The sequence below is a fragment of the Cheilinus undulatus genome, linkage group 9 (genome assembly GCF_018320785.1).
Source record: "Cheilinus undulatus linkage group 9, ASM1832078v1, whole genome shotgun sequence".
In the NCBI taxonomy this organism is placed as follows: Eukaryota; Metazoa; Chordata; class Actinopteri; order Labriformes; family Labridae; genus Cheilinus; species Cheilinus undulatus.
In genome coordinates, this window is record NC_054873.1 from 4,948,447 (window position 1) to 4,967,058 (window position 18,612).

The following is an 18,612-nucleotide window of genomic DNA, read 5'->3' on the forward strand; positions in this document are numbered from 1 at the left end:
GTGACAGATTCTTCTGGCTCTTGCCCGGTTTGTGTTTTCTCTCCAGAGCTGCTTCCTGACAGCTTTAAGTGCTGCTGGGAATGAAGAGAAATGTTGGCTTCTCTGTAGAGGCACGGGACACACAGATACACACCCACAAACGCACACTTGGCACATTCTTTGTGTTTATTGATCTGCCATCAGGAGGTCCCTGCAGTTGCCCAAATAAGCTGCTAACCATCCTCGATAACCACCAATCATGTCCTCTGTGGAGAGGCAGAGGCACAAATTAAAGCCTGGGAGCATCAACAAACGCTAATGTGCACCACATAAACACACAGACAGAGACGTGCTGAAACTCCATCACCTCCTCTCGTTGATCTCTCCGAGGAAGAATCTGTATTTGACCTGGAAACAACTTCTGAAAGCTCTATTTTCAGAGCAAATACAGCAGGTTTAACAGTTTTAGACCACAGTCTTTAATCTGAGGTCTGTTGCTGCAGCTGTGCATTAGATCTGTTCCAAGTGAAGTGAAGTCCACATTAAACCCTACATTAGAACTGGCTAGGCTGTGCCATTGTTTGGCAACTAAAGTAGAAAATAATGTTAGAAAAACACAAAATATATCATTTCTGCAAGTTTGGCTTTCATAATGAGGGAAAATCCTGCATATTTACATTGATTTCTAGTGCCTCTGTATGTCAAATTACAAAAGTTTGCATTGGTCGAGGAAATAATAATGGTTCACAGCAGAATTAGTGACTGAAATCAGGATAATTATCACGCCAGCTTGCTTCTTTTCCTTTCCTACACACATACACATAACATATTAACTTTTTTGCCCATAGCACTGTTGCTATAGAGGTTGATAGTAGCACACAACACAAAAACTTTCACATTGGCTCACCAAAACTGGACAATAAGAGATTGGAAAATTGTTGTCTGGTCTGATGAGTCTTGGTTTCAGCTGTGACATTCAGACTGTAGGGTCTGAATTTGGCAACAACAACATGAAAGCATGGATCCATCCTGCCTTGTATCAACAGTTCAGGCTGGTGGTGGTGTACTGGTGTGGGGGAGATTTTCTTTGCACAATTTGGGCCCCTTAGAACCAATTGAGCTTCATTTAAACACCACAGCGTACCTGAGCATTGTTGCTGACTATGTCCATCCCTATAGAATAGAAAAGAATAGAACAGAATAGAATAGAATCCATTTGTTGTATCACCAGAATACACAAGGACTGCACTCTGTACACAAAAACACACTTATAAATATGGGAAAAATTATTAATGCAATAAATAATGATAAAAAAAACAATACAATAACACAAAATAAATGAATAATTAATTAAAAAATAGTAAGTAATAAATAAAAGAAATAAAAAACGAAATCGGATTGCTTCTTAAGTCAGCTATACAAAACAAAAAAATCAAAATTTAAAAGTGTAAAGATATAGAAGTATAAAATAGAACAATACAAACAAGAGGATCTGTGATATTAATACAATTATATTACCAAAATGCACAAGGAATGTACACTGTACACAAAAACACACTTACTAATATGAAAAAAAGAAATAATGCAAAAAAAATAAAAAAAATAAAAAAGTAAAACAAAACAATAAAATAAAATAATAAATGAATAGTCAATAAAAAATAAAAATTAAAGAAAAAAAATGCAATGCCTCTTAAGTCAGCTCTACAAAGAGCAAAAAATTATAAAATATAGACTTTAAAATACAACAATATAAACTAAAAGACCTGTGATATACAAAAATAAAGTTATATTACCAAAATACGCAAAGATGTACACTGTACACAAAACCACACTAGTAAATATTGAAAAAATGAAGATTAATAACAATTATAACAACAAAATAAAAAAATGAAGGGAAAAAAAACATTAAAGTGAATAAATAAATAAAACATACAAATAAGAAATAAAAAAATGAACAAATGACTACAGTGAACCCATCTTCTGATGGCTACTTCAAGCAAGATAACGCACCATGTCACAAAGCTGAATTTGTCTCAAACTGATTTCTTGAACATGAATATGAGTTCTCTCTACTTGAACGGCCTCCACAGCCACCAGATCTCAATCCAGTAGAGCACCTTTTGGATGTGGTGGAATGGAAGATTGGCATCATGGATGTGTAGCCGACAAATCTGCAGCAAATGTGTGATCACATCGCATCAATATCACATCAATATGGACCAGAATCTCTGAGGAATGTTTGCAACACCTTGTTGGAACTATGCCACAAAACAGGACTGGCTGAGTAACTCAGGACTCTATAAACAATGCAGGCAGTCGTTAACCCTTTACAACCCAGTGCTTTGCCTGCAACGTACTGGGAATGCACATTTTGCATTACCTATAAACGAGACTTTGTGCTACAGGAAAAATTCAGACAGTTTCTGAAAGCTGAAAAGTTGTTCTTCACAGCCAGCATTTGGTTATTATGGTAATTCCACCTATTCTCACTAAAACCCTTTCATCAATTTCCCTTCTTTTGCTTTTCGTCATTTGAAATTGTTAAAATGCTCTTTTAACTTAAGTAAATCATAAATAACTGCCTGATATAAAAAGTTCTGTGTACTCTGGAGAAATTGGTAAAATCACTCACTCACAGGACATTTTCTGGACCTTTCAGTTAAAAAAAATGAGTCCAGAGGCTCAGATGTTTAAAATATGTTAGACACAATAATGTAAGCATTTTCGACACTAAGGTGGCTTTCACACTAGGGGCCCGGTCCCGGATCCGAGTGCACTTGAGCCCAAAGTCCGGTTTGTTTCGGTAGTGTGAATGCAAACGAACCGCACCCGGGCACTGAGCCCGGGCCCACTTGGGGAGGTGGTCTCGGGCGCGATTCAAGTGGACTCTGGCACGGTTCAGATGAGATGTGAATGCAACCACGCTCGGATACGGGACAGAGTGTCGAATCAGTTTTATGATGTCAGCGTAAAAACTACACTTCTTTAAACAGCGCGGCAGTTTGTTCACATTTTTCCTCAGTAAAGGGCGGAAATCATCAGAGTCCAGTCAATAAACGGTCTGTTGTGACTCACCTTACAGATGAACACAGGTTGGAGTCAGTGAGAGGAGGTGCAAAGGCAATTAAAGTCTCTTGTCACCTCAAAATCCGCTGTATCTTTGTAGCGCGAGCCCATTTAATCCTCTGAGCTGCACGTAGATGTGCAGATATGAAGAGCAATGTTGCTGGCATCTTATAAATGATTTTAATCATCCATGGATGTAGGATGGACTTTTTGCCGGGTCAAAACAAAAACAATTTTCTTCTACTTTCTCCTCCTTTGCGGGGTTGTAAACCAGCTACGTGCATACCACCACCTGCTGTTTCAGACCGAGTAAATACACAAGTGCGCCCTGGCACGGCTATTGCTAGTGTGAAAGCAAGCCTGTGGGGGAAGGCGGGAGGGGGGGGGGATCGCGCTGCGGCGCGGTTCGAATCACCTGGGCCTAGTGTGAAAACACCCTAAGAGCCAGTGCTGCTAATGCTAACAGCACGGCTGAGCCGTAAACCTCCTGCAGCATCTGTGATGGAAACGGCACATGGAAGTATATCATTAACACGGTAAAACCGATATTTGTTCCTCTCTGGGGTTTCTTCTTTGATTTTGTTCTGCAGAAGTAAAACTCAGTCTTGCCTCTTCGTTGGTGAGTTCTTCCAGTTGAACAATAACTTTCTTTAATTTAAAATACAAAAATAAATGTTGTTAAAAGGCGTACTGTAGGTGGCAACTGAGAACTTTGACTTCTTGATAGAGAAACGCTGCAGGACACCTGTATAGACGGAGCGTTGTAGAGGAATGAATTCATCAGAAATTGCAGTCATGTTGAGGCTAATTCTCTAAATGATACAAATATGTCTGCAACATTTTACTCATACAGCACCCAGACATTTTCCTGCACATTTTGGTATTTTTACACAAGAAAGTACCTAATACTATGTGCCTAGAACTTCTGTGTTGTTGCTCTGGTATCCATGTCATTAAGTTTAAAATCAGGTGTCGTGTGTCTTGTTTAACGGGATAAAAATCTGACTGTTCAGTTGCTGCAATCATCCCAGGCGGAGCAGAAAGAGCTTTGTTGTCTCCTGCAGATGTCAGGCTCTCAGAGCTGCAGAGAAATGAAAATCTCCCAGCAGCTAATCCTCTCCTCTGGCCGAGAGCTGATCTGAGCGCAGCGCTGCCTGGCCATTTAAAGACGTTGACCCTCTGACCTCCGAGCGGCTCCACTCAGCCAGCAGGTTTTCAAAGAACGGCAATCTGAGTCCAGCATGCAGAGCGCCGCCCCCAAGGGAAAAGTAACACCTCCACTCTGGATGTTTTCGGTCGCTGACGGAGCCGAACTCGCCGACTCATGAACCCCCCCCCCCTCCAGGATGAATCAATTTCCTGGACAAAGCCGCAGCGATGGGGAGGCACGACGAGAAATTCAGCCGGAACCTGACAGTATGCTTTTCACAGCCGGATCCAGCCTCTTTCCTGGTTGTCGCCCCTCATTTCAGCAGCAGGATGCATTTGTAGGAGGAAAGCTATTACTGCTGCATCACCTGGAGAAAGAGAGGGAAGGAGAAAGAGGCTTCAAATCTCATCAGAAAGAGCTTCAGAGGAAGAAATGATTTTTTTATTCAGGGGAACAAAGAACCTCGTGTTCCTGTGACTGCTCTGAAAAGACTGAGAAGACTGAATCAAATTTACCAAACAGTGTCTGAATGGAAAATCACCTCCTGAAATTTACTGCCTGATGTCCAGCAATAACAAGAAAAAGTCTCGAACACTTTCTCCTCTCTCCTTCTTCGTTGTTTTTAATCACATTTACATGTTTTGTTCAAAATGTTTTCATTGTTTCCTTTTCCCTTTGTCAATGTATTTTAATGACCTGTGTGAAGCATTTTGAATTGCCCTGTTGCTGAAATGTGCTATACAAATAAACTTGCCTTGCCTTGCCTGTAAGAACGTCAAATCCTTAAATAGCAAAGAAAGTATCTGATCCTTTTTGATGGTGCACATGATCAGGATTTTTACCCCCTTTGATATTTTTTATCCTCAGCTGTTGTCAGCTTCTCTGTCTTTTTCTAACATTATTGTATTTTTTTTACAATATGCTGTAATAATTAGCATTTTCACTGTGCCTCATTCAAGAATATCTACTGAAGCTTTTCCTTAAATTTGTTCTTAAGAAAGTTTCTAAGAGAACCTGCCTGATTCACAACATGGCCTTAAACTGCTGAAGTGTTCTGATATATAAATTCATGCTGCAACCAAATGGATAAGACATAATGTGTGTTTTCCAGGGTTCCCTTCAGGTGGACAAAACATGATAAAATGCTTTCTGGTGTCTTTTTAAGTGGACATAACATGACACTATGCTTTCTAGGGTTCCAACCAAATAGACAAAATATGACAATATGCTTTCTAGGGTTCCAACCAAATAGACAACATATGACAATATGCTTTCTAGGGTTCCCTTTAAGTGGACAAAACTGACAATATACTTTATTGGGTTCCCTTTAAGTGGACAAAACATGACAATATGCTTTCTAGGGTTCCAACCAAATGGACAAAATATGACAAGATGCTTTCTAGGGTTCCCTTTAGGTGGACAAAACATGATAATATGATTTCTAGGGTTCCTTTTAAGTGGACAAAACATGACGATATGCTTTCTAGGTTTCCCTTTAAGTGGACAGAACATGACAATATGCTTTCTAGGGTTCCCTTAAAGTGCGTGAAACATGACAATATTTCTTCTAGGGTTCCCTTTAAGTGGACATAACGTAACAATATGCTTTCTAGGGTTCCCTTCTATCCACAGCTTTTTGTGCACTGCTGCCCACAGCATACAGCAGGTTCCCTTTTATTATTTCTGCCCCTGCCCATCAAACATTCTGAGTCTGCCACTGATCTGCAGACTGGTTTATAGGGATTTAAAGCTTTTGCCCACCAAGTCTGTCTTTTCTAAATCATTGTTCCAGTCTATAATCTGAATAATAAACCCTTGTGCACAGAGACCTCTCGCACCAGGTGTGTCTAGTGCACACCTAGTTTATTTTTCGGTTCTCTGCAAAAATGTGCAGTACCAGGCATAAATGCCCTGTATTATAAAGGCAAAAAGTAGTGGTTCTTTTTCTCCTTGACAGACGAGCCCTTCATATATGTGGGCTGTCACGTTTCTGTGCCAAGTTTTAGAGAAAGAGAGCACAGTCCTTCTTGTGAGTATACATTTTTGGCCTTAACCTATGATGTCCATTATTGAACTAAACAGAATGAGCACAACTAGGTGTTGAAAGTTAAGTTTAACTGTAAGAGAGAGAGAGAGAAGAGAGGGAGCTGCAGCCGCTGCTCTGCATAGTCCAGATATTTTCTGAACATCTTGCACGGTGTTAAAAACACAGAAATGGAACCTGTCCTGAAAGCATAATGATGAAAATGTCCGAATCCGTGTGCAAACATGATTGACTCAACATGAAATTGGATTTCTTTTGAATGTGCAGCTAAATCAGACACAAAAAAGAAATAAATGGACTCAATGTACTAAATGTTACTAAATGCAGCTAATGAAGCACATGGCATCCTGAAACATGTCTGCACAGGATGATATGGACAAGGGTACATTTGCAAAGAAAGGTTCAGGCTATTGATGCACAATGGGTTTATATCTACATTTATGTGTACATTTTATATGCAGGAGATGAATTGATTCACTTCTTACTCGTCATTCTGAGAGTGTTTTCTGTTGGTGCTGTCGTACTTGGTCCATATTTCCCTCCAACCCCTGCATTCAGCTGGATTAAGTTAGTGGTAATGAACTGTGATTCACATTTTCAAGCGATGGTTGAGTCATTCTGAACAGTCACAACCTGCTGCTTTTCATAATTCCCCCCTCTCTTCCTCCCCGTGGTTAAAGGCTACATTTAGACCCAGAAAAGGCGAGTGGAGCCCACACAAAAAGCTGTCAGCAGGAGATAAGTCGCTGCTCACTTTGTGACGCTGGAAATTGGCACTTTGACTTCCTGGATGTGTTTTGTTGCTGGCAGTGTTGCAACAAGCGAAAGAATAATGGTTTAATTTTCCCCTAGATGCCGCCGTCCTCCTGACGCCTCATACATATGCAGCTGGTGCCCCGGCTCCTCATGAAAACTTAAAACTCTCATACAACACTATATGTCAGCTGTGGTTCACTGGGCAGAATTACTAGGACAGATGACATTTGTGGGAATGATTTTTTTATTTTCTGCTCTGAGTGCTCGGCTCAGATGAGAAATCCATCTCTGAAAAATGCTGGTATTGTTTAGAATTGTTTATTTCTCCAGACTGGAAGCTTTAAATCCCAGCTGAGAGACGGATAGTAGTGGTTAAAACACAGATGTTTTGTCATATATTCAAGTGATCTGATACACAACTTTCATGGCTCCTCTACATGAATATATTTTGCATTTCTCCTGTACAAAGCACTGGAGGAAAGGGATTGGAGGAACTTTCTGTCTGTCACATTCATGACGGGCCAATCAGAGCGACAAGACAGAATGAGGTAGTAGGCATGCACAGCTCCAGTACTAACCTGAGATATACAGGCTAGTGCTGCTGTAGTGGATGAACAGCGGAGCTTGTCGGTGGATAAAACTCATGCCGAGGCCTATCAGGAGACATGCAAAACATCCTTGCATGGAGAAGCTTTTGGTCTGATTCTCTGCTCCTGTTTAAATAAAGAAATATGGTTGAAGACTGATAAAACTGCTGCTTTTCTACAGCTACACGACCCACAGCTCACTTCATTTATCCCGGTTTTTGGTAACTGCTAGGGATGCACGATAATTATCAGCACCGATAAATTATCGGCCAATAACGCATGTATTTTACATATTTTAATTTTGCTGATAATAAAATATTAACCGATAAAATCCACCGATAATAAAGGCGTTTGTTTTCTTTCTCACGAGACTACACATTCCAAAACAGTAAGTGGCGCCGCAGTACACGGCCCACTGTTAACCACCAGAGAAGAAGAGATGTGGCCTCTGTGCTAAGAGCTAACAACACGGCGAAGTTACTCACTATTTACTGGGAGGATAACACGACAGTGTGTGTAAAATTTGCCCTTCAAAGGTCCTGAAGAGTGGAAAGAAGTCTTTGACTGGTCTTTAAAGTCACTTAAAGTCATCATCCTAACAACGTTAAAACGAAGTGGCAGTAGCCGCTAGCGTTTGCCGCGGGCATTAGGACCAGGACAAAGGTTAAGATGAGGCAGAGTGCGGATTGAGCAGACACTGGAAAATGCAGAAAGTTCGTCAGAACCGAAAGGCAATGCTAATAATGACAAATCATTCTGACAGTCTCCTGATCCGCCGCTGCTTTCATAGACGTATACCTGCCTGCTCTATTTGATGTGCTTTCATTCAGTCTGATCAACGTTAGGAACAGAAGTTACAGACCACAGTGGACTTTACATTCTTAACCTATCTCTGATATGACTTATGTCAGTGCATATTTTTAATCTTTATGTAAAACATCAGCTCTATTTCTGGCTTATTTGACATGAGTCAGCTGAATCCTTGTTTAGTTAATTGAAATGTCAGATTTGACCACTTGTCAAGAATTTATTCCAAGGGAAAAGGGGATAATGTCAGTGTTAGAATGTAATGTTAAATTTAGTTTTAAACATCTTTGCTCACTACATATTAACCCCTTCTTACCCCCCAGATGTGCATAAATACATGGAATAAACTTATTTTTTAAAATCACACAATTAAAAAAAAGTTATCGGTTATCATCGGTTATCAACCATCAGGAGTAGGAAATTATCGGTTATCGGTATCGGTTCAAAAAAATACTTATCGTGCATCACTAGTAACTACTAAAGATGGCTCCTGTGATTCACTAGAAGAACTGTTTGATGGGACTGAAAACACATCACTTTGGGAGTAAGATAAGCAAGTGAAATCTGTGTGTAACAGAAGTAAGTTGTAGAAAGAGGATAAAAAGTGCTTTATTTGCATCAAAGTCTTAGTTTGCAATGCAAAATGCAGCACCCATTTTTTGTCCATCATAAAAAAAGGTTTGGAAGAGCTGCATAGACATTTAGAAGAAAAAGAAAATCACCCTGAATTACTTTAATGGCCGATTCAGTCTGGATTACTGTTATTAGAGACCTCAGTGCTGTAATATGATATGCTATGGTATATATGTGCTTCAATCAGAGTTTCAGTTTTTACCTTTAGACCAGACTATTATGTGAATAATAGGTCTTAGAATGTGCTGTTATTATCACCCTGCTGTCAGAGGGTGTTTAATCTGCTGTTACTGGATTTGTCACATACAGTCTTTACTTTTACATGTTTTCTATTCACTCTGTATCTGCAGGACAGAGTCCAGGACAAATCCCCCCTCAGGGACAATAATACATCTTTAAACACTGAGACAGGATATATTTAGAATAAATGAATGATTCTAGGCCACATTTAATAAAAAGTGCAGCACAGTTTAGAGACCTTCACCAACTCCTGTGTGCTGCTTAACAAAGAAGTTTGAGAATGCCAATCAAAAGGAACTATCTGCTTTTTTTTTTAATCAGGAGCAAATGCAGTGATAATTGGCAGCAGTCATAGCCCTGGAGGTGAGACTCAACGGGAAAAAGGCTGCAGGGAAAAACACACCTTTAACTGAGTCTCATTGCTGCTACTGTTTGTAGCACAAGGTTAGAAATAATCAGAGCTCTTACAGGTGTAAGATGTATTTTTTTACTTTTCTAGGAAAGAGACAGGCTCTTCTGTGTCGTCAGTCAGCAGCAGCAAAAGTGTTCTGACCTTTTGCAGACATGTGGCTACCGTGGTGTTTTTCTGCAGTGGACAGGACCTCATTTCCAGATCGCTTCTTGCCACTGTTTGTTGCTACTTACAAAAAACAAATCCTACTTTCCTCAGTAGAATCTGTAACGATGATTTAAAATAGCTCTATGTGCTTCATATTTATGTATTTCAAGAAAATATCACAGAGAAGACATGCAGACAACGTAACGGAACTGACACAGGCAGCAGACCTTAAAACTCGAAAATAGAAGAAGAAAGACGAGTCAGAATGGTTTCTCTTCTGTTCATGCCAGAAGCCCCGCCCACTCTTGATTTTGATTGGTAAGTAAGGCCAGGATAAGCAGCACCAGCTGATGACTTCAGCACTGTAGAAGAGGAGCAGTTTATTGAAGTCTCCTCAGATTTAACAATTTTATTGAAGTTCAAGTCCAAGACATTGTCAGCAGTTTGAAAGATTGGAAAAGGAGTAGCAGTAGCTCGGCATAAGAGCCCTTGCCACACTTTTTTGCAAAATCCTACCTGTGTGAGCATGTTGCAAAAGGCTTTAGCCTCTACAATACAAAATCAAACCATAGCTTGGCATTGAAAATTAATCGAGAGTGGCAGTCTCACAGCTGCACCCAAGATGCACCAAATAAGCCCACAGTTGTCACTGAAATTATTGCAGAACTGCAAAACGTAATGTTCGTGAAGTTTTTATTTTCGGGGAATTGTTCATCTGCAGAGTCAGTTTTACAAAACTCAAAATTTAGGTTTTATGTTGTGCTAAATTCTAAAAAAATCCTTTGCAAAAATTGTGAATAACGTTTGTCGTACATTTAGATGTTTTACATGCGTACAGTGTGGGCTAGGGGGTCCTGAAAAGATCATTATCTGCCAAAGGGGCTCGATAGAAAAAGTTTAGGAACCACCTGTCATAAGTGAATTTGTCCTGGACCCTGTCCCATGGTTAGAAAAGCACTAAATGCATAAATAGAAATCACACAAGACACAACATTACATCCTGTTGCAGCAGAAATTCCATCTAACAATTTTCCACATGCACATAAAAAGCAACTGGAGCAGTGACATACTGGCATAGCACACAACCCCTTGGCACATCTTACATGGCCTGTTTTTCAGAAATTCAAAGGACATGGGCACAAATGAATGTTTATCTGTTCAGTCTGGTCTGAGAAAGCCCTTATTATCTTCCTGAGGATAGAAGCTGAAATTTAGGATGGAGAATATGGGTCGGAACAAATAAGATTTACTGCGCCTGACTCAAAACAGACTGGTAGTAGAGTGTTTGGAGAGATGGGTGCTTTTTGACACCCATGATTTTTATCGTGTTACCGCCACATGATTAAGAATTAATTGGACCACAGACCTGTTAGTGTGGTGTTGGAAGATGATGCCCTGTGAACGAGCAGATTCCTCCACACTTCTGCGTGCGTGTCATTCCCTACTCTCCCCGTTTCTCTGCATCTGTCCTGCCAAATAAAGGCGAGAGCACAGAAATACTGTTAAGAAATAAAGATTCCTAGAAACATAGTAAGAACACTCAGCATTGATAACAGCGCAGCTGGAAGTCAATTACAGTGTCATGAAAAAGTCTTCGCCCCCTTTCTGATTCCTGAGTTTTTTGCATATTTATCACACTTAAATGTTTCGGATCATCAAACACCTTTTAATACCTCACAAAGACAACCCAAGTAAATACAAAATGCAGTTTCTAAATGATGATTTTATTTTTAAAGGGTAAAAAAATCCAAACCTATCTGTCCCTGTGTGGAAAAGTAATTTCCCCTGAACCTACTAACTGGTTGTTCCACCCTTGGCAGCAATAACTGAAACCAAGCGTCTGGTGATGAGTCTTTCTCATCGCTGTGGAGGAATTTTGGCTCACACTTCTTCACAGAATTGTTTTAACTCAGCCATATTGGAGGGTTTTCCAGCATGAACTGCCTGTTTAAGGTCACACCACAGCATCTCAATTGGATTTAAGTCCGGACTTTGACTTGGCCACTCCAAGACCTTCATTTTCTTTATTTTGAGCTGTTCAGAGGTGGACTTGCTGGTATGTTTGGGTCGTTGTCCTGCTGCATAACCCAAGAGTGCTTTAGCTTGAGGTCATGAACTGATGATCGGACGTTGGCCTTCAGGATTTTCTGGTAGACAGCAGAATTCATGGGTCCATCAATCACAGCAAGTGGTCCAGGTCCTGAAGCAGCAAAGCAGCCCCAGACCATCACACTGCCACCACCATGTTTGACTGTTGGCATGATGTTCTTTTTATCAAATGCTGTGTTATTTTTACTCCAGATGTAACGGGCCACACACCTTCCAGAAAGTTCAACTTTTGTCTCATCAGTCCACAGAATATTTCTCCAAAAGTCTTGGGGATCATCAGGATGTTTCTTGGCAAATGTGAGACGAGCCTTTGTGTTCTTTTTTGTCGGCAGTGGTTTTGCCTTGGAACTCTCCCATGATGCCATTGTTGCCCAGTGTCTTTCTTATGGTTGAGTCATGAACTCTGACCTTAACTGAGGCCAGTGAGGCCTGCAGGTCTTTGGATGTGGTTCTGGGTTCTTTTGTGACCTCCTGGATGAGTCGTGGTTGCACTCTTGGAGTCATTTTGGATGGCCAATCACTCCTGGGAAGGTTCACCACTGTTCCCAGTTTTCTCCATTTGTGGGTAATGGCTCTGAGTGTGGTTCACTGGAGTCCCAAATCCTTGGAAGTGGCTTTGTAACCTTTTCCAAATTGATAGATTTCAATCACTTTGTTTCTCATTTGTTCTTGAATTTCTTTGGATCGTGGCATGATGCGTTTCTTTATGAGATCTTGTAGCCTCCTTCACTTTGTCTGACAGCTTCTATTTAAGTGATTTCTACATTCAACTAATCTGGAGGTAATCAGGCCTGGGTGTGGCCAGTGAAACTGAACTCAGCTTTCCAAGAACTGTGGTTAATCACAGTTAACTTAAGATTAAACAAGGGTGGCAATAACTTTTTCACATAGGGCCAGAGAGGTTTGGCTTTTTCTCCCTTAATAAATAAAATCATCATTAGAAACTGTATTTTGTATTTACTTGGGTTGTCTTTGTGAGATATAGAAATTGGTTTGGTTTGATTTGATGATCCAAAACATTTAAGTTACGCTGAATTGTTGTTGAAGAAAAAATACTCTATTATCAGATATGATGAAAGAAGTGATGCTTTGTGTTCTTTAAATCAGGTCAGACTGACTAAACATTTATAGTTCGCTGATGATCACTACGTCTATGTTCTGTTCTGTATACTGGGCTCTGGTGTGTTTGTGTTGATGCCCTGTGCTCCAGAAATGAGGCGTAAAGTGTTGTTTAACCATGCAGTACCGTAGAGCCAGTGGTTCTCAACCTTGAGGTCTGGACCCCCTTGGGGGTCACGAGACACAAATGCCTTTAAAAAAACTCAGAATATTTTTAAAATTATGCTGTAACCACTTTACACCAATTTTTTCAAATGTTTACCCTTTTTCATCACTTTTCAACTCCAATTTTGCCCATTTTGAATCATTTTTGCCACTTAAAACCCATTTTTGTCCATTTTTCACCACTTTTTTCTGCCTAGTTTTGCCATTTCTAAACCAATTCTTTCGGCTTTCTGCCTATTGTTGCCTTTGTTGACCCATTATTGCCACTAATAACCACTTTTTAAACCCCCTTTTGCCCATTTTGACCACAGCTTAACCATTTTTGCCAGTTTATATCTATTTCATCCCATTCCACCTAATTTACCCCTTTTTTTTTTGCAATTTCTTTTTTGCCATTTCAGTCAATTTTTAATCCCCCTTCACCACTTTTTGTGCGCGTTTTTGCCAATCTAACCCATTTTTGGTTATTTTTTGCCACTTTTATCTAATTTTAAACCTTTAACCCATTTATGTTATTTAAGTATCCCCCACCTTTTCCACCATTTTTTGCCATTATTTACCATTTTTGCAATTCTTGGCCCATTTTAATTAGGTTTTTTAAACAAAAGTTTTCATTTGTTTCTTTGATGAGTGGTTATTATTCATGTCAAATATTAAATATGGTTTTCACAGCTTAACTTTACAATTGACCATGATTTTGCTGATCTCTGTGGGCCCCCAGTTTGGCAGGGTCCCACAAACCTCCATCTTTATCCCTCCTCATGGGCTGCCTTGTCTGAACATGACTATTCTTGAATGTTCATGGCTGTGTCCAACCAGCTTCAGGTACAGCGGGGGTCCCTGGTCTCTGGCACCTTTATTTTGGGGGTTGTGGGCTAAAAAGGTAGAGAACAATTGCCATAGAGTGCATCACTACCAGCTGTTCTTCTTACAGTTCTGTCCTGTCTTAGACTCTCCACCAGCCTCCAATCATGTCTGATCTTTCTCCAGCCTTACTCAGACTGGTTCTCCTTCCTCTCTTGTTTTCCGTGACTCCTAAATGAAAGGCATTTGTTGGATAATGTGACTCCTCTCGTCTTTTTAATGACTATGCCAGACTCCGTCACACTTTGACAATGACTCTAATCTTGTACTTTTGTTCCCTCTCTCATCCATCCTGCCCTGCTATCATCTTCTGCTCTTCCTCCCCTTCTCTCTTATTTATTACTCCCTTCTCTGCCTACATCCTCGTTTCTCTCCCTACTCCATCTTTCTCCTCTGTCATCTCTCGATTTCCTCTCACAGGTGAACAAGCAGCAGCTGCAGGCGGTAAAAGATCGTTTTCTGGCCTTCCTCAACGGGGAGACTCAGATCGTGGCAGATGAAGCTTTCTGCAATGCAGTGAAGAGCTACTATGAGGCAAGACAGTTTGATCTCTTCTTTATTCTCCTCTCAGAGCAAAAACATCTTTGTTTCTACCTATTTGGGTTTACAAATCTGCAAGGGATTCTGAGGCTTGCAGGAAAGGAATCTCAGCACACATGGGACGTCTCTCCTTATCTGCACAGATGTAATCCTTCAAAGACATGCACTTAGCTTTCAAACAAGCATGTTAGCATTTCAATAATTACACCAACAGTTTCCTGATCAGGCCTGCAGTGATTTACATAGAAGAGACAGCTTGTAGCTTGTAATCAGTCACATGTCTACTTGCTGCAAAACAACATATTTTACAAACTTGGATTTGTATCTCTGACAGCTCTCTGCTGTGAGAGTTACAAACGTATCTCTCACAGCAGAGAGCTCTTTCTCTCCCCATCCAGAAAACTCCTCTGCACATGCATGTTTTTGTATCAGCGGCGAGTGAAGCAAGGAAGAGGAAGGTAAGCAGAGCAGTGTGGCCAGTTAGCGGTTAGTTAGCTGCATTCAGAGATGGACGATGAGAAACAGCGCTGGATCTGCAGTGCTGGGCAGTCATTCAGCTTTGAAAAGGAAGAGGTTGAACTCATTTGGTATTCGTTAAAATACGCTGTAAGATGACTCTGAGATAACGGCAGCAGTAACACAACACGTCGCTAAACACATGAGCCCAGTGTTGTTGAAAAGCCAGGATTTAAAAATATCAGAGGCACTCCACCCAGAACACAAGATTTACCTGTGCACACACCTTTTGCTGAAAACTCCCCGCCAGAGTCGGACATGTAAGAGAGAAGACGTCCCAGCAGCGGACAAATGTGATCCACTTCTCCACAACAACGGAGCCTTATCTCAGTCTAACAGTTCAAAACACTGACAACAAGGAGTTAAATTCCCTCCTCCAGACAAGCTTTTCCCCCCCATGATCACACAGGAGAATAGGAAAATAGACACTTAGGAACATCCTCAGCCTTAAGTCACTGAGCTCTGCAGAATGACCATTTAGGATCACAAGTGGTTGCAGAGGGAGACTGCATTGTTAGGTGACTGATTTTTTACACCTGTGGCAACGGGTCTGATTGAAAAACCTGAGTTCAGTATTAACCCTTTACCTACTTAGTCTAAAAACAGCGATTTGGACATATTTTGTTATTTTGGCTGTAAAATAGTCAGGAAATGCCCTAAGTCTGAGAGCTTTGGTCCCTTTTCCCAGGAGTACTTGAACTTGACTTTTCAACATCTGGTTAATGGTTATTGCACATAATATGGAATTGTCAGCAGTTTAAAAGAAGAAAAACACAAAAACGGATTTGTTTTTCGTGGCTTTTATGAGTAGAAATTTTGTTATTGCTCATGAAGTTTTGATTTGACATTTGAAATGTGAACCTGTACATGTTTAGAACAATCACCAGTCATTGTTCGAGGCTAGGACTCTGGGTGTGCAAAACACAGTGCAAAAGATAACTATATGCATAGGCGACAATTAGTGCAAATAAAGGTGGAAAAATGCATTCTCAACATTCTCAAGTAACATATTGTTATTGCACATGACAGACACGCACAAATGCCACCATCTAATGCTATTTTTTGAAAACAAAACACCACTCTTGCTCGCTCTCCTTTTACTCTCTTCCTTCACTCTACTTTCTCGCTTGTCTTCTGCCAAAGCTGCTGTTTTTGCGGTGCTGTTTGACATTACTGTAATATATATACCACACATCATATGATGCCAGAAAGCACAGATTCTCAGCTCTCTGTCAGCGTTGGAATTTTTTAGATTGAGCAAACTTTCGAGGAGTTACAGTGTTGAGAATCCATGTAGCAGTCTCGCAATTCTTCTGGTGTTTTGCTATGGTGTTTTGCTATGAATGACCACGTCATATGGTTGCGAGTACCGTAATGAACCATATATGTGTGCATAACCAATCTCAGCTTTCCAACACTGTTGGAATTTTTCTGATTGGACAAACTTTGGCAGAGTTACAGTAATAATACTCTGGACATAAAAAACACAGCGCTGGCGCCGGCTCAGTAGGTAAAGGGTTACACAGGTGTGGCCAAATATTTTTGTCCATTTTTCATACACTATATTTTTCATATAGTGTATTTGGTATTCTTGACAGATTTTTTGACTGTTGAATTGTTACCTATGCTGGAAGCTTGTGTCAATTCTCCTAATTGGCATTTAGAAAAAAAATAAAACCTTTTATGCCCAAATAGGGGCATGAGACTGCAGAGCAGTGTGCAAACACAGAAGGCACACAGGAATGGAGCAAGATATCACTAATTTATACTGAAATAAACTGTGAACACAATACTTTGATAGCGCTTAACTGGATTTCGTGCTTCTCTGAGTGACACCAAAGAGGAAGATTTGATTATTTTTTGCAGTGAAGGTCACAAACATTGCATTTGATTTAATTGACCATATTTAGATCATGTATTTTTGCACATTATTTAATTGTATTAATGTTCATAAGAATGCTTCAGAGTGTTCTTAGATTTTGTTCTGGGCTAAGAACAAATCACAGATTTGAAAACTTTGGTGAATGTTCTTCAGAACCGTGTAAGAGGTTTTTAAGAACACATTTCCTCTTAAGAGCAGTTGTTGAGTAGACTCACTGTGCTTTTCCACCTTCATCGTGTGTTTTCTGTTCACTCATACTCTGCATTTTCTTCTCCAGTAAACATTTTGTATACCAGTGATGATTCAGAGTTGCAGCACAATGAGATGCAGAAAATAGATAATCTTGTGTTTCTGCTGTGACGTGGAACATCTGCCATTTTCATGAAGAATGGAAACCAGCACAGATCCCCATTGTTGTTATTATCCTGAATGTTTACATGCTTGTTGATGCTCTGGCACCATCTTAGGAGGACATTTGAGACATGAAGAGTTAATATCCGCTCTCACAGAGATGAACCAATCATCTCACTTTGATCACTCAAACCGTCAGTTCCTCTGCAGTGACAAAAACGCTGCCAAGTTTCAGTGACACCCTCTCGTCTCACAATTGCTGGCGATTAAGGAGACGAGCTGCGAGCCACTGATAAGATCTCCATCTCAGCCCTGATGATGGGAGCTCCCACAGAGAGGGGGAAGACAAAGATGAGGGGGAGATAGAGGAAGCAGAGGAGCAACAGATAGGAGACGGATGGAGAGTAAAAATGGAGATAAAGGCGTGAGGAAATGTACTGCAATCTCTGCTGCAGCTGTCCTCCTCCAACACAGGAGAGAGGGAAACATGAGTGGATGTGGGAGGGATCGTCACAGTGTTTCTGGAGGAGTCAGAGGACAGGTCTCCATCCAAATGCAGAGCTTATTTTAGGAAACAAATCAGAAAACGTGGCAAGGAAAAGAAGGGGAAGTATTTTAGGAAGTATCAAAGAGAACATTTGTGCCAGTCTAGAAGAAGAAGAAGAAGAGATTGGTGGCACTGAGTTCAGAAAAACTCCTCCTGGGTCGATTTTTCAATCTTTTTCAGCCCAACACAAGCCATAAAATTAATTACTTTGTGCCATATGAGCTTAAAAACCACTCCGTCATGAGAGCTGTGGAGGAGGAAGGAGGCAGGAAACACTGGAAGTGATCTCAGGATAGTTTCCAGCCACACAAGAGGGACCAAAGAGCTCTGCTGTTACTGTACTGATAACAGACTAATGGAGGATCTCAGTCCCAGGACTCAGAGCACAGTTTTAAAGGTCAAAGACTGGAACTTTTTTGGCTTTCTTTGGTGCTTTTACAGAGATTTTTCCTCTTCTTTCTGTACCACTTCATCTTCAGATTTGCTTGCAATAAAGTCAGAGATCAAAAAAAGTGCAGCCCTCCTTATTTTGCCAGTCATCTTTAAAGGAGATCAGCTAAGGAGTACCACAGGGATCTATCCTTGGACCACTTTTATCTTTATTCTATAGAAATGATATCCCAAATCAAAGAGCAATGCTCTGTATGCTTCAGTTTATCGTCTTGGTAGAAAATAAATGTTCTCCCAAGCCATAGTTC

At 40.4% G+C, this 18,612-nt stretch overlaps 1 protein-coding gene across 5 annotated transcripts in view; it reads left to right on the forward strand.

Annotated features, from left to right (window-relative positions):
- The window catches only part of cadps2 (Ca++-dependent secretion activator 2), a 343,471-nt gene that overhangs the window by 58,654 nt on the left and 266,205 nt on the right, over positions 1–18,612 (forward strand). For all 5 annotated transcript variants that reach the window (XM_041795900.1, XM_041795903.1, XM_041795901.1 and 2 more), the window contains exon 2: positions 14,499–14,612. In XM_041795900.1, coding sequence (XP_041651834.1) covers positions 14,499–14,612 — 114 coding nt within the window. The remainder of the gene's footprint in view (positions 1–14,498; positions 14,613–18,612) is intronic.